The sequence below is a fragment of the Oncorhynchus clarkii genome, chromosome 3, assembly GCF_045791955.1.
Source record: "Oncorhynchus clarkii lewisi isolate Uvic-CL-2024 chromosome 3, UVic_Ocla_1.0, whole genome shotgun sequence".
NCBI lineage: Eukaryota > Metazoa > Chordata > Actinopteri > Salmoniformes > Salmonidae > Oncorhynchus > Oncorhynchus clarkii.
This window is the reverse complement of record NC_092149.1, coordinates 66118605-66139298: the sequence shown is the minus strand read 5'-3', so window position 1 is coordinate 66139298 and position 20694 is coordinate 66118605. Positions and strand designations below refer to the sequence as shown.

At 43.2% G+C, this 20694-nt stretch overlaps 1 protein-coding gene across 5 annotated transcripts in view; it reads left to right on the top strand.

Moving 5' to 3' along the window:
• Positions 1 to 1868: 1868 nt before the first annotated feature.
• LOC139401538 (SEC14 domain and spectrin repeat-containing protein 1-like) overlaps positions 1869 to 20694 on the top strand; it is a 30709-nt gene continuing 11883 nt past the window's right edge. The window contains exons 1-9 of one of the 5 annotated variants that reach the window (XM_071145712.1): positions 1869 to 2817; positions 4560 to 4612; positions 4760 to 4837; positions 7534 to 7642; positions 8429 to 8519; positions 10958 to 11071; positions 17672 to 17785; positions 18174 to 18268; positions 18362 to 18417. In XM_071145712.1, coding sequence (XP_071001813.1) covers positions 4783 to 4837; positions 7534 to 7642; positions 8429 to 8519; positions 10958 to 11071; positions 17672 to 17785; positions 18174 to 18268; positions 18362 to 18417 — 634 coding nt within the window. In that variant the 5' untranslated portion in view covers positions 1869 to 2817; positions 4560 to 4612; positions 4760 to 4782. Of the gene's footprint in view, positions 3052 to 4559; positions 4613 to 4759; positions 4838 to 7533; positions 7643 to 8428; positions 8520 to 10957; positions 11072 to 17671; positions 17786 to 18173; positions 18269 to 18361; positions 18418 to 20694 lie in introns of all 5 variants that reach the window. The other 4 variants (XM_071145724.1, XM_071145715.1, XM_071145714.1 and 1 more) reach the window with 4 other exon arrangements.

The window sequence follows — 20694 nt, the reverse complement described above, 5'->3', positions numbered from 1 at the left end:
ACCCCTCCTAGGGACGGCATGGGAGAACACCAGTAAGACAGTGACTCAGTCCCTGTAATAGGGTTAGAGGCAGATAATCCCAGTGGAGAGAGGGGAAACGGCCAGGCAGAGACAGCATGGGCGGTTTGTTGCTCCAGAGCCTTTCCGTTCACCTTCACACTCCTGGGTCAGACTACACTCAATCATATGACCCACTGAAGAGATGAGTCTTCAGTAAAGACTTAAAGGTTGAGACCGAGTCTGCGTCTCTCACATGGGTAGGCAGACCATTCCATAAAAATGGAGCTCAATAGAAGAAAGTCCTGCCTCCAGCTGTTTGCTTAGAAATTCTAGGGACAATTAGGAGGCCTGCGTCTTGTGACCGTAGCGTACGTGTAGGTATGTACGGCAGAACCAAATCGGAAAGATAGATAGGAGCAAGCCCATGTAATGCTTTGTAGGTTAGCAGTAAAACCTTGAACTCAGCCCTTGCCTTAACAGGAAGCCAGTGTAGGGAGGCTAGCACTGAAGTAATATGATCAAATTTTTGTGTTCTAGTCAGGATTCTAGCAGCCATATTTAGCACTAACTGAAGTTTATTTTGTTCTTTATTCGGGTAGCCGGAAAGTAGAGCATTGCAGTAGTCTAAACTAGAAGTAACAAAAGCATGGATACATTTTTCTGCATCATTTATGGACAGAAAGTTTCAGATGATATGTAGATGGAAAAAAGCTGTCCTTGAAACAGTCTTGATATGTTCGTCAAAAGAGAGATCAGGGTCCAGAGTAACGCCGAGGTCCTTCACAGTTTTATTTGAGACGACTGTACAACCATCAAGATTAATTGTCAGATTCAACAGAAGATCTCTTTGTTTCTTGGGACCTAGAACAAGCATCTCTGTTTTGTCCGAGTTTAAAAGTAGAACGTTTGCAGCCATCCACTTCCTTATGTCTGAAACACAGGCTTCTAGCGAGGGCAATCATGTTTAATTGAAATGTTCAGCTGTGTGTCATCTGCATAGCAGTCCATCCATCCATTGCGCAGGAAAATAGTTTAAAGAACTCCTCCATGGGCATCCTGAGTGGCACAGTGGTCGAAGGCGCAGCGCTGCAGTGCTAGCTGTGCCACTAGAGATTCTGGGTTCGAGTCCAAGCTCTGTCGCAGCCAACCACGACCGGGACACCCATGGGGCGGCGCAAAATTGGCCCAGCTTCGTCTGGTTTAGGGGAGGGTTTGGCCGGCAGGGATGTTCTTGTCCCATCGCACACTAGCAACTCCTGTGGCGGGCCTGGCTTCTATATTAAGCGGGCATTGTGTCAAGAAGCAGTGCAGATTGGCTGGGTTGTGTTTCAGAGGACGCACAGCTCTCGACCTTCGCCTCTCTCTCTCGAGTCCGTATGGGAGTTGCAGTGATGGGACAAGACTGTAACAACCAATTGGGTAGAAAAAATATATAATATAATATAAAAAATATATTAAAACAAAAAAATATCTTCTCCATGCCTTAGGTTGTCTGTTGAAGTGGACTCAGATAAATGCTTAAAAAGCATTACTAGTTGCATAAACACATGACATAAGTGATATTCACAATTTGAAGATTATCTTTTGCAAATTACTAAAACCATGCAGTGTCACTTGTAATCACTTCCCACGTCGCAATGACTGGGTAAAAGCCAATTTATGCTTGATCCAAAATGTGTTTGGAGGCTCCATATGGAGTGTGACACAATTGTGGAGTCTCTGGTGGCATGCGGAGGCCAAATTGAGCTCCATACCAATTTTTTTTAGAGCGCTGAGTGTCTGTATAGCTCAGTGTAGTTCCGCATTGACATGATTGGTTGACGGTAGGAGTGGGTGGGGATTCTGTATAAACACAAACTCACTTCCTTGACAACTTCCTTCACAACAGCTCTGTACTGTTCGGCGAAGCGCAAGAAGTATGAATGCCCCGACATCTGCAAAGGCCATATCACCATAAATGCTACATGGCCAATGCACACATGGGATTGACCATCTGGTGCGTTTTATGCTTGATCCGAAAATGTGGTCGGAGGCTCCAGTGCGACGCAATGGCGGAGTCTCCATAGTCACACAGATGTCAAATTGAGTTCCGTACCCCATCGCCGTGCAAATTTTGCAGCGCCCTTTAAGGACCTAAAATACCAGGAGCAGCTGGCATTGGAGTATGAATGCCAAGCATTGGAGCTGGTATGACTGACATAGGGCTCCGTTCAACTCCTTCTCGCCCTTCCACCGGTGCCCCTGTTGTAAAACTCTTCACAATTGTGTTATGTGGTTATCGCTGAGTAGACTACTACTCTGAAGATTTGTATTTTCTCTCTCAAATTAACTTTTGATTAATTTATATAACATCTTTCCAACGTTGTTTAGCATTATATAGTGCAAATATGGCATGATTCCACTATCTATCTATTTGCATTAACTTTCAACGAGTGCCTTTTATTTTGAAGGCAAACCACAAATGCCACTATTATGGATCATCTTTATTGTGGCTAGCTTCACATATGTCGGAGGGCGCTCTATTGCATGTATTGTCCGTTTGGGAGTTGCCTCCGTAGTAACAGTCCAGCCCCCTGAAAACAAACCATATTTTAATAACAATCCAGTATAGATATGGCGGAGTTGTAACTTTTGACGATACAATATTTTTTCTAACGAGTTCTAAGCGTTGAAAGATGTTACAGATGTGATCGCCTACAGTCCAATAAATCAGTGGAGCTCGGTCAGATAAACTGGGATTTTTCAATAGAAACTCCTCCTACAGACTACATTGATTCAACGTCGTATACATACATAATTCGTCCTGTTTCGTCTGAGGTAAGAAGGAAATCGTCCCTTTGGCCGCAACAAACGGTATCATTTTCATACAAGGATTATATTGCGAACACGGGATTCAGTTTCAGGAATATAGGTCATTGTGTCTGCATAGCCTGCTCACTATAACAGTTTAGCGTTGCTTCCATTGGATGTGTAGTCAGTTGGGGAAAACCTCGTGCTACTGCTACAAAGTGATACGAACGCGGATTTTTATTCAGCACGGGTAAGCAAATGGTACATAGATTATCATTTTCATACATTACAATATGTATAAACGATTTTACAATTACGATTTTTTTAAAGAGCTCTTGTGATGAGAAGGCCAGGGATGTGGGTCCTTCGATTTTAGGGCTTTTGTCTCGTGCCTGCTGTGTGCCTATTATAAAAACAATTGTAATGATTTGCCACCACATAAGGATAATATCGAGCATATCGGAACTTGGAATTTAACCTAAATGTATGAAATATAGTTATGTCTGTTGATTATTGTCAACCATACCTAGTGCTGTCCTCGCTCCTAAATGCCCTTTGCATACGTAGCCTATGCATCGTGGCCATGTCATTGAAAATGTCACCAATATCAAATTACTCTACTTTCGAAGCATGTGAAAACTATTGTAGCCACATATTAGCAATGCTTTAGGAGTAGTCTAATGTTGAAATAGAAGAAATAACATAATTTTTGTCCATCGCAATAAGTAGCATTGTTATTGTCATCAATTACAGCCTCCAAATAGGAATACCTATTTATTCCTGGAGTGTGAGAATGAGTACATTTGAGTAATTTAGCAAACACTCTTGTCCAGAGCTACTTACAGTAGTGAGTGCATATATTTGAGTACTTTTTCGTACTGCGTAAGACTATTCACCAGTGGCTAATTACAGTAGCCAGTTTGAACTACACATCATAAACATATTTGATCTAGAATAGCTCAAAGACACCAACTTTCCAGGAAAGAAAAGCAACCCTAACTTTTCCTACAAATATAGCTACTTAGTCATGACTCCAGGATAAGGTTATTGAATAATAGATGGTTATTATGGTTTGTATAATTGCCTGAATAACTCAGATGCACTACATGAAAGCTTGTGAGAGATATGTACACTAAACCAGGGTATCCCAAATGGCACCCTATACACTATGTAGTGAACTACCTTGACAAGTGCACATAGGGCTCTGGTCAAAAGTAGTGTGCATTGTAGGTAATAGGGTGCAGTTTGTGACAATCAATGGTAATATGCCAGTGGGTGGCTCATTACTGTGCAGTAGGTCAGAGTTTGCTGCATTGCAATCTACTAATGGGTTTCAAATGTTTTCCCACACTGTTTTGGCCAGCGACCATGTAAATCTATCATTCTGCTGTGTTTGGAATTAAAAAATATGCTGAGAACAGATTTGACCAACATGATATGATGATGTACTGCAGTGGTTTATGTATCGTTCAGTTAAGACAAGACAGTCCAGATGGGTAATCCTCCCAATACTGCAAAACAAGCCATTTTATTACTGTGTTTAAGGCTAATAGAATATATTACAACAGTTCACACGTCATTCTTCATAGCCTCATACCATAGACTAACAAAATGGTTCTTGGACATTATTTTTGTTCTGACATAGTAATAAGGTGTGTCTTGATTCCTTGTTAGTGGATGATTTGTTTGTCAATATTATTGTCAATATTGAGCTAGTTGCTACTTATCTATAGTGTTGACTTGTTCTTATATCTTTGTCCTCATTACAGAACATGGGCCCAGAAGGAAATGTTTGAAAGAGGTACCTTTGATTTCTAGAAAGGTAAAGCATCTTGGTGTTTCGTTGTGTCAGTTTGCTTGTAATTGACAGGGATGACAGTGTTGTATGCGTGTGTGAATCGTGTGTTATCATCTAATGATTATTATGTGCATCACCTGCTTTGCTATAACCTATATGTTTACTTTTCAGACTGCAGGGGGGAACTTGCCAGTATGGAGGCTACCAACATACTGCCCATTCTGAAGAAACGCCTAGCCTTCTTGTCAGGTAATAATATCCTCCAGTCAGTCAAAGCTGTTTATCTTTACTGTTGACAGAGATGGCTTCTTGGAATGATCCGCACTGCATTTACATTGCTAAGCTTAACATTACATTTACCAGTGATCATCTTTACATAGAAATGCCCAACAGTAGTGCCAGAATCTACTATTACTACTTTACCTTTGTCCTCGTGCAACTGGCTCAAGCACTATTTGTGCTGCTTATTGAACATTCCCAGTCAGTGAAATAAGCGTACAGCAGTGAGAGCCAGCATTATCAAGGAAGTAGAGGCAGGCAGAGTTCACTAAAAATTAACTTGAAGTTATGCATGCTCGTATAATTCCCAGGATTGTGAAGCTTTGTGTGTACCCCACATCTAGCTCTCATTTTCATCAAGTTGCTTAATCATTATAGGTGTGCAAGGGAACAACCATTTGAAGTTGCTGTGTTATTGGTGTGCTCATCATCCCCCTCTAGCCTCTGAAGGGAGGGTAGTGTTAGTCCTTGGTCTAGGAGTGTAGTGTTAGTCCTTGGTCTAGGAGTGTAGTGTTAGTCCTTGGTCTAGGAGTGTAGTGTTAGTCCTTGGTCTAGGAGTGTAGTGTTAGTCCTTGGTCTAGGAGTGTAGTGTTAGTCCTTGGTCTAGGAGTGTAGTGTTAGTCCTTGGTCTAGGAGTGTAGTGTTAGTCCTTGGTCTAGGAGTGTAGTGCTAGTCCTTGGTCTAGGAGTGTAGTAGCTAGTTCTTGGTCTAGGAGTGTAGTGTTAGTCCTTGGTCTAGGAGTGTAGTGTTAGTCCTTGGTCTAGGAGTGTAGTGTTAGTCCTTGGTCTAGGAGTGTAGTGCTAGTCCTTGGTCTAGGAGTGTAGTAGCTAGTCCTTGGTCTAGGAGTGTAGTAGCTAGTTCTTGGTCTAGGAGTGTAGTGTTCGTTCTTGGTTTAGGAGTGTAGTATCTTAGTCCTTGGTCTAGGAGTGTAGTGTTAGTCCTTGGTCTAGTAGTGTAGTTTTAGTCCTTGGTCTAGGAGTATAGTAGCTAGTCCTTGGTCTAGGAGTGTAGTAGCTAGTCCTTGGTCTAGGAGTGTAGTGTTAGTCCTTGGTCTAGGAGTGTAGTAGCTAGTCCTTGGTCTAGGAGTGTAGTAGCTAGTCCTTGGTCTAGGAGTGTAGTAGCTAATCCTTGGTCTAGGAGTGTAGTAGCTAGTCCTTGGTCTAGGAGTGTAGTGTTAGTCCTTGGTCTAGGAGTGTAGTGTTAGTCCTTGGTCTAGGAGTCTAGTAGCGAGTCCTTGGGTGGTCTGATAAACCCCCCTCTCTATTCTTGGCTCTGGCAGGCAGTGTGTCATGATAATAGCCTGTTGTTCTGTTCTGTCCTGCCTGCTGCTGACAGAATGAGGTTTCTCATCTTGTTGATGATGCTGATTTGAAGGTCATAGCACCAGGGCTGCGTCAGGGAGGGACTCTGTGTTCAGATACTGTTGAAGGTCTCATTGACTTACTAGGTACTAGATACACAACTAAATGAATGCTTGTGGCATTAGAATAGAATAGATCTTTATTCTTGTTACAATAAAGTCTAATGAAATACTAGCTAATAGTTAATTTCACAAATGGATAAATATGGATTTTCTTTCTTGTTAGCTTCAAAGAGAAAAATGTTTTGGATTGAGCTGCTGTACTGCATACACTCACACATGTAAATGGGGTTTCTCTTGAGATCCAATTTCACATTTTGGCAAAATAATAGTTTAGACAATAAAATAAAGAAATGTGCCGGTGAGCATCATTTAAAGACTTCTGTTAGTTCGTTTTTTTTCCTGACTAGTAAAAGTCTCCAATAGACACAGATTCCTGTCAGGAAAATCACAACAATCAACTATGTGGTTTCCTGTGTTTAGAGTCTTACACATATAAAAGAAAGAACAAAGCAGCTACTTTGTCACTTCCCTGAATTAAATCTGACTACCTGACTCACACTGGCTTGAAAGAAGACTGACCTTGACAAATAGTTGTTGCTTTTATGTCACTGACTCCTAGTGGACACAAAACTAACTTTGACGAGAATAACTGTTGCTTTTGCTCCTTTAACCCTGACATGTGGCACTAGGCACTCCTTTGGTTCATCCCCCTTACAGATGTGTTACGAGGAACAAAACGACGTAGCAGGAGCTTTTGAGTCAGAGGGTATGTCCCAGATGGGACCATATTCCCTATATAGTGCACTACTTTTGACCAAGGCCAATAGGACTCTGGTCAAAAGTACTGCACTACATAGAGACTAGGGCATAATTTGGGACACATCCAGGGGCAGAGCTCCCTCCATCATTGCCGCTGTCCGTGGCGTTTACAAGAGACTACTCCTCCTTTAATAGATGATTCTTGGCCGGCCGTACTTGGAATACTTGGGTCTGCCCGACCTTCTCCAAAGTCTACCATGTTATTTACACACAGTCCTCTTTATACACACTTTTTAGTGTGCATTCTTTGAAAATGGATTGTTAATGACTTGTACGGTGAATCAGTGTAGATACCATAGAATTAGAAGGAATAAAATGGCCTTGGAACCTCTGACCATAGCAATTTGACTGGCACACTCATGGGTACACCCACTACGGTAGATACACTAGGTCTCTCTTGCAAAATAAATGTTATCTCAGTGAGACTAAACTGTATAAATAAAGATTAATAACAGTAATTGTTCTGGTTGTTTCACATTCACAGGAGGCAAAGACAGACGCAGTGGACTGATCCTAACCATTCCACTATGTACAGAACAGACCAGTATGGAGGAGCTCAGCTCCACGTTGGACTATCTCCTCGGCATCCCCAGGCAAGAATCAATCACTGGCACACACTGTATTATCACCACTGACTTATAAAAATCTAGATACATTAAAATGGGGTTTCAATTGGATAGCATGCTTTTTGGGAGCATGTTCCAGTAGATCCTTCAAAGACCCCCCCCCCCAAATTTAAAATAAATAAATAAATCATGGTCCTTTATTATTTATAGATCATTGTATTCATCATGTCCAAATACCACATACGCAGCAGCTTGATTTGGAAATACTTACCACTATTATTTAATTAGGCAGAGAGCATTGCTTGTTAAGGTGGTCTACTTTTATTAGCCAATGGAATGTGAGCACAGAGCCTGTCCTTTATCTGGCTGACATTCTATTATTCTCATATTGATCTGTAGGCCTCTAAAAGGGATTTTGGCTCCATTGCTTTTGAAAATGCACTTGCATAGCAACAGTATTGGACGCTCATTAGACTGTATTCTATTTGGATTGAGCTACTTCTGCTACGTGGGTGTGTAGGAGAGAAGACCAAAAGTTAAGGAAGATCATGCTATGTTAGCTTGTGACTTCTGCATGATGATTACACAATTTCTGATCTGTATTCTTCTCGGCTTTATGGTCCTGTCTGGCTCAGTTAGTAAGAACATGGCGCTACGGTTGTGGGTTCCCAGTGGGATGCTTTCTTCATCTATGTATCTGATGTCTTCTATTGACCTATACTGGGATCCTTGGTGTCAAATTCATGGAACAAGAGCACACATTATTACAGGTAGACAAATAATCACCATATTTCTCTTGTCTTTTCTCTTCAGTGACAAGTGCAAAGCAAGAGGCTTCACAGTCATCGTGGACGGACGAAAGTCACAGTGGAACATCGTGAAGACTGTGGTACTGATGTTGCAGGTAGGAACTGATAAAAGAAGGGGTTCATGTTGCTGGTAGGACACAGAGAATCAGCACAGTGTTCCTTTTAGGATAAAAGCACAGTTTACCCCACACTGTATTGAGACGAGAGGTCCATATTCCTGTGTATCAAGCGGAGGAACGCCTGTCAAAAACATGGCACCTACACCTCATTTCAATCTGCAGTCTTTATCTCCTACTGCATTTGGAATGTATAGATGATTACAGTCGTATGTACAGTAGTGAGTACTAATAACATCCTCTACAGTTTGACAGCATGATGACTCATGTAGGTCAGTCAGTCAGTCACTATTGTCTATGTTGTACTTTGCTTTATTCTCCTGACTGTTTCTATGCAGTCTGCTATAACACACCCAGGCTAGATAAGAAGACGATGCCATGCTTTGTTGTATTAGAACAAGACTAGTGGCGGGTTGAGCTGAGGAGTGAGGATGTAAAAATACTTTAACATGATGTGTTCTGTTCCCAATGGCCTATTTAACAATGTTCAGTAGGTTTAACCCTTTAAAACCCACCCACTCTCTATTTATAATGAATATTCATGAGTGAAATGATTAATTAGCGCAGTATAGAGGAGCATATGTCCGAGTGAGAAGCAGATGCGGGCATGAAGTTTCCACAGGGGAACGATCTAGGTCTACCCACACCGTGTTAACACCTCTACCAATCAGAATGTGACAAAGAGCTGGGAGGAGAAATAAAATGGTGGTCCAACCCAGATGTTGCGTTCTGTCGGTGTCTCGTCTCTGTTGACCCTACCTGCATAATAAATAATAACCCTCCAAATGTCGTAAAACATTACAGTGATGGGCTATGGAGCCAAATCTGGGGCAATATGCAATGTGCGTGGTCCCTAAAAAAAAATGTCCCTAAACTAATCAAATAAATAGACATCTCAGATCAAATGCATCACCAGCAATCAAGTGAAAGTAATTAAGACAATCTTAATTAAGTTGAATAGATTTTAAGAAGAGTAGGAATGAAATATCTTGACACGGCTGGCTGATTATACCGTTAAACAATACTTAGCGTTTTTCCCTGAAGTCCAGGCTCTGTGTTGTGCTAATTAGGGCACACTAGTAAAACATTTTACACCATTGTCCCTCCCGGTTTTAGTCATTTTCTTCCATTTGATGCCTAATGAACAGGACCCAGGCTCCGGCCACACTGCAGGGTGGATAGAGGTCAATATCAGCAGACTGTGGTCTGCAGTCTGTCTGCCAGAGACCTGGGTTCAAATACTGTTTGAAATCATATAAAATACTTTAGCTATGCTTGTTTGAGCTTGCTTGGCTTAATGAATAGTCCCAAAACTGTTAAACCCCGCCCATCTGGCTCTCTAGGCATGCTAGAGAAAACGCTCAAGGTTTATGAAAGATTTAAAATACTATTTGAACCCAGGTCTGTTGTACTGTAGCCTGCATTCTTCCCTGTCTGCCCTTACCTGGTTTTGTCACTGCAGATTGACTATACGGTGTAAAATGCTCTTGGTAGATATCGCCAGTCCCCTGCTATCCATAGACCTCTGCAGAAACAGGACCAGGAAAGATAAGATGACAGTATGAAATGTACTATCTGTTGACACTAATCTGCCTGGCACTGTCAGGGGAAAATGCTGCTGCAAGCTACTCCTCATTTAGTGGCCTACCATGTGATGGGATGGGGAAATTCACTGCAGGATTTCATGGAAAAACTGATGTGCTAAACAGTTATTGAAAAATGGTGCGGTTTTAAAGGCCTTGCTCTTGGCCACAGAGACACAATTTTTCTGTTTTAAAGCTATTTTCCTGCAATTGTACACATTTTGTCATGGCTTATGCCTTGTTCTTATGCTACCTGAGTGACTCAAACGTTAGAACAAAATCCATGGGGGCCCCATGCCATGCCATTTTTTACTTTTAGATTATACTTGACTGTAGTTTTTATTTTGGTGATTGTTAATTCTCAAAGATGATCTTATTTAAAAATAGATTGCTTCATTATCTTCTCACCATGCCTTATATCCGGTTTAAGTTTACACTGAAAATGTTTTTACCATCCCGAAAACTATTTTTATTTTGTTTTATTTAAATATTTATTTATTTATTTGCAGTGGCAGCCATCATCAAATCAAATGTTATTTGTCATATACACGTGTTTAGGAGATGTTATTGTGGGTGTAGCGAAATGCTTGTGTTTCTAGCTCCAACAGTGCAGTAATATCTAACAATGCACACAATCTAAAGTGAAGGAATGGAATTAAGAATATGGCGGTGCGCCACTGCTAAATGCATATAGGAAAAACACTGAATTGTTTTGGGGATGACATTTCTGTTTCTGGATTTGACTGTGTCCAGTAAGCCATTGAAAGCCTATAACAATTTGCTTATTTTATTTTACTTTATTTTTTCCCCTTCATATTATCCCATTATTTATAGAACGTGATTCCAGCAGAGGTGTCTCTGGTGTGTGTGGTGAAGCCTGATGAATTCTGGGACAAGAAGGTCACTCATTTCTGCTTTTGGAAGGAGAAGGACAGACTAGGCTTTGAGGTGAGTGTCTTATTGGAAGGAGAAGGACAGACCAGGCTCTGTCGATCTTGCTACGTCTATGCGTTTTCCTCCTCTCTCTCTCTCTCTCTCAAATTCAAATTCAAATTCAAATTTTTCAAATTCAAGCTGCTTTATTGGCATGAAAAACATTGTGTCAATATTGCCAAAGCACCAATGTATACAATATACATTGTAACAAAATTGTAAATGATAGCAAATAATAATATAAAATGGTAGTAAATAATGCATCTCTCTCTCTCTCTCTGCATCTCTCTCTCTCTCTCTCTCTCTCTCTCTCTCTGCATCTCTCTCTCTCTCTCTCTGCATCTCTCTCTCTCTCTGTATCTCTCTCTCTCTGCATCTCTCTCTCTCTCTCTGCATCTCTCTCTCTCTCTCTCTCTCTCTCTCTGCTCTCTCTCTCTCTCTCTCTCTCTGCATCTCTCTCTCTCTCTCTCTGCATCTCTCTCTCTCTCTCTCTCTGCATCTCAATTCAATTCAATTCAAGGGCTTTATTGGCATGGGAAACATGTGTTAACATTGCCAAAGCAAGTGAGGTAGACAACATACAAAGTGAATATATAAAGTGAAAAACGTCATATTATATATATATACAGTGTTTTAACAATGTACAAATGGTTAAAGGACACTCTCTCTCTCTCTCTCTCTGCATCTCTCTCTCTCTCTCTCTCTCTCTGCATCTCTCTCTCTCTCTCTCTCTCTCTCTCTCTCTCTCTCTGCATCTCTCTTTCTCTCTGCATCTCTCTCTCTCTCTCTGCATCTCTCTCTCTGCATCTCTCTCTCTCTCTCTGCTCTCTCTCTCTCTCTCTCTGCATCTCTCTCTCTCTCTCTGCTCTCTCTCTCTCTCTCTCTCTGCATCTCTCTCTCTCTCTCTCTCTCTCTGCTCTCTGCTCTCTCTCTCTCTCTGCTCTCTCTCTCTCTCTCTCTCTCTCTCTCTCTCTGCTCTCTCTCTCTCTCTCTCTCTCTCTCTCTGCATCTCTCTCTCTGCATCTCTCTCTCTCTCTCTCTCTGCTCTCTCTCTCTCTGCATCTCTCTCTCTCTCTCTCTGCATCTCTCTCTCTTCTCTCTCTGCATCTCTCTCTCTCTCTGCATCTCTCTCTCTCTCTCTCTCTCTCTCTCTCTCTCTCTCTCTCTCTCTCTCTCTCTCTCTGCATCTCTCATCTCTCTCTCTCTCTCTCTCTCTCTCTCTCTCTCTCTCTCTCTCTCTCTCTCTCTGCTCTCTCTCTCTCTCTCTCTCTCTCTGCATCTCTCTCTCTGCATCTCTCTCTGCATCTCTCTCTCTCTCTCTTCATCTCTCTCTCTCTCTCTGCATATCTCTCTCTCTCTCTCTGCTCTCTCTCTCTCTCTCTCTCTCTCTCTGCATCTCTCTCTCTCTGCATCTCTCTCTCTCTCTCTCTGCATCTCTCTCTCTCTCTGCATCTCTCTCTCTCTCTCTCTCTCTCTCTCTCTCTCTCTCTCTCTCTCTCTCTCTCTGCATCTCTCTCTCTCTCTCTCTCTCTCTCTCTCTCTCTCTCTCTCTCTGCATCTCTCTCTCTCTCTCTCTCTCTCTCTCTCTCTCTCTCTCTCTCTCTCTCTCTGCATCTCTCTCTCTCTCTCTCTCTGCATCTCTCTCTCTCTCTCTCTCTGCATCTCTCTCTCTCTCTCTGCATCTCTCTCTCTCTCTCTGCATCTCTCTCTCTCTCTCTCTGCATCTCTCTCTCTCTCTCTCTGCATCTCTCTCTCTCTCTCTCTCTCTCTCTCTCTCTCTCTCTCTCTCTCTCTCTCTCTCTCTCTCTCTCTCTCTCTCTCTCTCTCTCTCTCTCTCTGCATCTCTCTCTGCATCTCTCTCTCTCTCTCTGCATCTCTCTCTCTCTCTCTCTCTGCATCTCTCTCTCTCTGCATCTCTCTCTCTCTCTCTCTCTCTCTGCATCTCTCTCTCTCTCTCTCTCTGCATCTCTCTCTCTCTCCCCCCTCTAATAATGTTGTTCCTCTGAGCAGCAGCATCCCCAGTCACCTCCCAGAGGGACTAATTATGGCCGGAATTCAATTTACTTTCCTTCGCAAACCAATGATTCCAATGTTGGTGGTTGGGTGTCAAACAAATTGATAGAGAGGAATAGATATTTAATTGTCAGTATTCAATTTGGCCTTGTGTTGTTAACCCCTTCAGCAATGGTGTTCTTCAGATCTGTTTGTTCTGTATAGGTAACTCATGTGGGTGGTGTTATTACAATGACTAGTGATTTCTGGTGATTTTCGCTGCTTCTTTTGTGGTTGCCTGCTCCACAACAGCCCTCAAATGCAGCCTATCAGTTACCAATAAACCCCCAGAGTAATTCCTGACAACATGTTATAGACCAATATGCATATTTCAATCTGTAATGAAGCTCTTTGTCAAATGAGGCTGATAGATAGATGGCAAGGTCTGTTGTGGTAGACAGCATGGCAGCGTTAGTCTATTTTAAGTGCACTGTGTGGTGATTTTAAATGGAAGTCAGCATTGTATCAGAACATTCATGCATCCTGCTCCATTTCAACCTCCCATATGTCTTTGATCATCACTTCCTGAAGGATTTATATGGTGGGACACACGCCAGTTTCTATTTCTATGTGTGTGTATGTATATGTATGTATATGTATGTGTGTATGTATATGTGTGTATATATATGTATGTATAAAGTGTCGTGACACTAATTCCTGAGACTGCTCAGTAGAGGTCTTTCTTGTTGATTTTGCTCCCAGCAGTTGTGTAATGATCTGGGCCAGCAGTACCCTCTAGCTCTCCCTCCCTATAACTCCCCTGCTTCACCAGATGGCTCTGTTACATGGCAGAGGTGGTCCGTTTATTGGGATTGGAAATAAAAGAGAATTGGGGGAAAATAGTTCAATTGCGAAATTGACCTTGTTTAGTTAGATACTTTTATTCATCTAACGTTACTGTTGTGGTGTTGAGAATGAAATATATTTGAACTAAGTGGTTGGCTGACAAGTATTGGACTCTACTGCCCACAACCAATCTGGCATGAACACTGGAGCATGTGGAAGTGTAACAGGGCATGAACAGTCTCACTCAGTGCCTGCCTCCTCAATCTCAAGGAACTAGCTATTTGGTTTGTTCGACATGGACTGCATTTCAAATCACCTTGCAACATGTACTGATTATTATTTGTATTTAAGTCAGTAAGTCACAATTTAGCCACAATACATCATGGTTTTGATCTTCTCAAACAAGGCCATTCTATTTTGAGGGGACACGTTCTTCTGTTAATGGAATGATCTCACAGTGAGACAAAGCAACACTTATGGTAGAGAGCTGACTCACTGAGACGCAACTGAACAATAATGCCACTGTGGGTTTAAACCCTGACACAAAATGCTCTGCTTGATCTGCCTTTCCGTTTCAAAGCACTTCGATTAGGATTGTGAGCTGAGTTTACATCCCAGGGTCCATATTTGAAAAGCTGCCGAGTAGGAGTGTTGATCTAGGATCAGTGTTTCCTTTTAGATCATATTGAGTCAGACGATATATACAGATCCTAGATCAGTACTCCTACTCAGAGGCACTTTTTGGATATGGGTCCAGGTACCACCTCTCCATATATTCCTATACATTAAAATGTAAGTTAAGACAAAACTGATCCTAGATCAGCACCCCTACTCTATAACTGTGTGGATACATGCCCAGAGAGGGATAGATTGAGGTTGGTTTCATGTACAAATGTCTCTATCCAGATGTCATTTGATACATAGTGGGCTGTGGAAGAGAAGGGATGGGTCTGTTCTGTTTTTCTTACTGCTTCTCTTCTCTTTGGGAGGTTGCCAATCTGCCATCACAATTTAACTAGAAACTCCAGGCTACAGTTTTCTTCCTTCTTATTTGGAGGCTAATCGCGATAGAAATAAATGCACATGCAATACGAAAGCCTGTGTGTGATTCTCCTAACCTTGTTAGTCATATGCAGATGAAGAGGCCTCCATCGATTCCACACGGCAATGTGGATTGATCCACACACTCTAGGGATTGCTTTACAACCAGGAATATTTATCAATGAGTCAGTCTGTCTGCAAGGGGAAAAATGTTAATAATCTGCATTAGCATCATGTTTTCACTGTAGCGTGATGATGGTGTTTGTATGTGTGTTTTGCTTTGGTCTCTACCGAGATAAACAAAACATTATGATAGCCTCTAACTACACAGTTCTCCAGGGTTGATGCCTAACTACACAGTTCTCCAGGGTTGATGCCTAACTACACAGTTCTCCAGGGTTGATGCCTAACTACACAGTTCTCCAGGGTTGATGCCTAACTACACAGTTCTCCAGGGTTGATGCCTAACTATATAGTTCTCCAGGGTTGATGCCTAACTATATAGTTCTCCAGGGTTGATGCCTAACTATATAGTTCTCCAGGGTTGATGCCTAACTATATAGTTATCCAGGGTTGATGCCTAACTATATAGTTATCCAGGGTTGATGCCTAACTATATAGTTATCCAGGGTTGATGCCTAACTATATAGTTCTCCAGGGTTGATGCCTAACTATATAGTTCTCCAGGGTTGATGCCTAACTATATAGTTCTCCAGGGTTGATGCCTAACTATATAGTTCTCCAGGGTTGATGCCTAACTATATAGTTATCCAGGGTTGATGCCTAACTATATAGTTCTCCAGGGTTGATGGCATTGTAGATGGAGTGTGTGTTTAGCATCTGATGGACAACATTGAGGATGTGTGCAAGGGGCTGGCAGCCTGCCACTTAGGTTTCTGCTCTCAGATTGTGATACACACACACATACCAGTCAGTTCTCTGCTTTCAGCGTGTGATGCGGTTGGTCGGAGCTAGGATGTTATGTTTAGGGTCACCATACCGGGAGGATTTAAAAGGAGAGTATGTCATTATGCAAATCTTGATTAAAAATAAACCATCCAGATTATGGTAGACTGCTGAGATACAGAGGGTTCACTTGTATTTGACCTTTAAGCTCTCTCTCATCCCTTTATTCATGCTGCACACGCTCTCACTTTAATCTTCTGGGTGAGGGGAGTTATGTCTCTGTGTGTACAGGTTAGGATAAGTAGTATCTGATCTTCATTGAGTAATATTCACAGCATAGACTGGTGATGAATCACAACATGGTGAAAATACAATACATCTATTTCTGACTTTACACTCCATTAGTGTCTGAAAACAAACAACCAGGTATGCCAGATAGCTCCGATACGTCTCAACACACCCACACATGACATCAGACAGGCAGATATCTTGACGAGAATTGACGTTATTGGGAGATTGAGATGTAAGTCTTTTTCTTCACTCTGACTGGACGTATCCAGGATGTTTGTGCTGAGGACTGGCGTTCAGGGCCCATATTCATAAAGCATCTCAAAGTATGAATGCTGATCTAGGATCAGGCCATTTCTGTCTTATTCATTATGATCTGAAAGACAAACGGATCTTTCTGAATATGTGCCCTGGTCTCTCTGTCCAGTCTGTCCCTGGTGGAAAACGTTCTGCTGTGTTCATCTCATCTGTATGGGCCCTGGTCTCTCTGTCCAGTCTGTCCCTGGTGGAAAACATTCTGCTGTGTTCATCTCATCTGTATGGGCCGTGGTCTCTCTGTCCAGTCTGTCCCTGGTGGAAAACATTCTGCTGTGTTCATCTCATCTGTATGGGCTGTGGTCTCCCTGTCCAGTATGTCCCTGGTGGAAAACATTCTGCTGTGTTCATCTCATCTGTATGGGCCGTGGTCTCTCTGTCCAGTCTGTCCCTGGTGGAAAACATTCTGCTGTGTTCATCTTATCTGTATGGGCCGTGGTCTCTCTGTCCAGTCTGTCCCTGGTGGAAAACATTCTGCTGTGTTCATCTCATCTGTATGGGCCGTGGTCTCTCTGTCCAGTCTGTCCCTGGTGGAAAACATTCTGCTGTGTTCATCTCATCTGTATGGGCCGTGGTCTCTCTGTCCAGTCTGTCCCTGGTGGAAAACATTCTGCTGTGTTCATCTCATATGTATGGGCCGTGGTCTCTCTGTCCAGTCTGTCCCTGGTGGAAAACATTCTGCTGTGTTCATGTCATCTGTATGGGCCGTGGTCTCCCTGTCCAGTCTGTCCCTGGTGGAAAACGTTCTGCTGTGTTCATCTTATCTGTATGGTCAGCGGTTGCCTCCCATCCCCTTGCTACATCTAAACAGGCCTGTATTTGACAGGAGGAACAGCCGTGGAGGCTAACAGGCAGGGCTTACAGAGAGACTTGTCTGTATAGGCCTCTCCCAGAATCCTATTCCAATACCTATTTAGTTTGTCTGGGTTGTCAACGTTGATGTGTCGAACTGAAAACTTTACCGCTATCTAGTCAGTGTGAGTTGTTAACATTGAAATGTTGTTAACTTAACCAGTATGCAAGGCCATCACACCATGCTACCAGCTGTGTTTAGGCCTTGCTCCACTTGATCAATTGTTTCTACATTTTACGAACTTAAATCATGCTTTTATACTGTCCAAACTTGGATGAGATTAGCGTGATGATGAAATAATACAATTCCTTAATCCACAGTGGGGATTTAATAACTGTCTCTGACCCTGTCTCTCCTCTGTTCTCTTGTTCCAGGTTATTCTGGTATCTGCCAATAAGCTCACACGCTACATCGAGCCCTGTCAGCTGACTGATGAGTTCGGAGGAAGTTTAGTGTATGATCACATGGACTGGGTGAACAAAAGACTGGTAAGCCTAGCCACCATTTTAAAGGGATACTTCGGGATTTTGTCAATGAGGCCCTTTTATCTACTTCCCAGAGTCCATGTGTATGTCTCTGTGTCCAGTATGAAGGAAGTTGGAGGTGGTTTTGTGAGCAAATGCACTGTGACTGTGTACAATAGCACACATTTGGACATCACATTTGAATCCTACAGATGAAAATGTATATAACAATGACATTATGCAGAGTTGGGGTCAATTCAGGAAGTACACTGAAATTCTCTTCCATGCTTTTCGATGAGGAAAATGTGGAATTTAAATATGGTTTACTTCCTGATTGAAATGGAATTCACCCCAATCCTGTTGTTATGTGACAAACATGCATGTACATTGTTACTCATTTGTTTTTCCTCAGGTCTTTGAGAAGTTTACCAAAGAGTCCACATCCCTTCTAGATGAACTGGTGGTCATCAACGAGAGTGAGAAAAGCAACCAATTAGACAAAGAAAGGTATTGACTATATCTATTTTTGCTCTAAGTATCCATGATTGAGGAAAGGGAATTGAACACAGTAAACACATTGCTTACTTATCTTTCTCCCAGGCCACCAGATTGTAACTTCCTACCATCGCTTGATCCTGAAACAGTTCTACAAACCGGTAATTATACCAATCTTTGTCCACAAGTCATTGTTAATACAAATAGCTGAATCCAGGTAGCCTAGCTAGTAGAGCTGTGTGTTTCTATACCAGTCTGAGCTCCATTTCAGTTGAATTGTACAGGATGCAGAGATGGTGCACGCCACCAGCAGAGTTGACATTTTCCACTCTGTGTAACCATTCAGTAAACAGACTCCTAGAGTGCGTTCCAAAAGGCACCCTTTTGGGACGTAGACCCAGTAATTGTATTTGCAGGCCTAGTGGCGAGTAGTGTGTCACTTGAACGGTTTTACTACAGTGAAAATATTTACCCATTCAGAGGAATGCCAGAGCAGAGCTGGGCTGAGCCCAAATGGCACCCTGTTCCCTTCATAGTGCACTACGTCTGACCAGGGCCAAGTACTGCACTATAAAGGGAATAGGGTTTTCTATGGGACACAACCCTGGAAGGCCAGCACATAGCAGAGCTGTCCCAATAAAAGGAGCTTTGTCTGGTGGTTGTGGAATGGACGGTCAGCCCAACGCGTCTCTGGTACTGTGCTTCCCACAGAAGAACTCACTCGGTATGTGTCCCAAATTGCATCCTATTTCCTACATAGTGCACTACTTTTGACCAGAAACCTATGGGCCTTTGCTAAAAGTAGTGCATTATATTGAGAATAGTGTGCAATTTGGGATACTTCCTACACAACGCCTGATGCTCTCTCTTTCTCGCTCGCTCGCTCTCTGAGCGATTGTCTTGCGTAATGAAGAAGAGGGCTTGGGCTGCCCTGTCACTCTTGTTTGTGTTGCTACAGGCACAACAGACAGGCGAGGAGGTACAGCGTGAGATAGAATAAGAGCATGATATAAGAACAATACTCTGTCCTATTTGTTATGTGCTGTTATCAAAGAACGTACTTGGATGGCTTTCCAGTGTAATTCATCTCTGTTTAAAGAGGTTGGGATGCTGTGGATGTTGGTATTATGAATAAATGAAAAGCAATCTTTCCCCTGAAGTACTACTCCACAATAATGCACCGCTGAAATGTATAATGTAACTTAATGGCTGAACTTGCTGTCGTCTACATTCTGTACTGTAGTACACATTTCTTTCTCTCTCTCTCTGGCTGTCTCTCTCTCTCTCTGGCTGTCTCTCTCTCTCTCTGGCTGTCTCTCTCTCTCTGGCTGTCTCTCTCTCTCTGGCTGTCTCTCTCTCTCTCTGGCTGTGTCTCTCTCTCTCTGGCTGTCTCTCTCTCTCTCTCTAGCTGTCTCTCTCTCTCTCTGGCTGTCTCTCTCTCTCTCTGGCTGTCTCTCTCTCTCTCTCTCTGGCTGTCTCTCTCTCTCTCTGGCTGTCTCTCTCTCTCTCTCGCTGTCTCTCTGTCTGTCTCTCTCGCTGTCTCTCTCGCTGTCTCTCTCGCTGTCTCTCTCGCTGTCTCTCTGGCTGTCTCTCTGGCTGTCTCTCTGGCTGTCTCTCTGGCTGTCTCTCTCGCTGTCTCTCTGGCTGTCTCTCTCGCTGTCTCTCTCGCTGTCTCTCTCGCTGTCTCTCTGGCTGTCTCTCTCGCTGTCTCTCTGGCTGTCTCTCTCGCTCTCTGGCTGTCTCTCTCGCTCTCTGGCTGTCTCTCTCTCTCGCTCTCTGGCTGTCTTTCTCTCTCTCGCTCTCTGGCTGTCTCTCTCTCTCGCTCTCTGGCTGTCTCTCTCTCTCTCTCTCTGGCTGTCTCTCTCTCTCTCTCTGGCTGTCTCTCTCGCTCTCTGGCTGTCTCGCTCTCTCGCTCTCTGGCTGTCTCGCTCTCTCGCTCTCTGGCTGTCTCGCTCTCTGGCTGTCTCGCTCTCTTGCTGTCTCTCTCGCTCTCTGGCTGTCTCTCTCGCTCTCTGGCTGTCTCTCTCGCTCTCTGGCTGTCTCTCTCGCTCTCTCTGGCTGTCTCTCTCGCTCTCTCTGGCTGTCTCTCTCGCTCTCTCTGGCTGTCTCTCTCGCTCTCTCTGGCTGTCTCTCTCGCTCTCTCTGGCTGTCTCTCTCGCTCTCTCTCTCTCTGGCTGTCTCTCTCTCTCTCTGGCTGTCTCTCTCTCTCTCTCTCTCTGGCTGTCTCTCTCTCTCTCTCTCTCTCTCTCTCTCTCTCTCTCTGGCTGTCTCTCTCTCTCTCTCTCTCTCTCTGGCTGTCTCTCTCTCTCTCTCTCTCTCTCTCTCTCTCTGGCTGTCTCTCTCTCGCTCTCTGGCTGTCTCTCTCTCGCTCTCTGGCTGTCTCGCTCTCTCGCTCTCTGGCTGTCTCGCTCTCTGGCTGTCTCGCTCTCTCGCTCTCT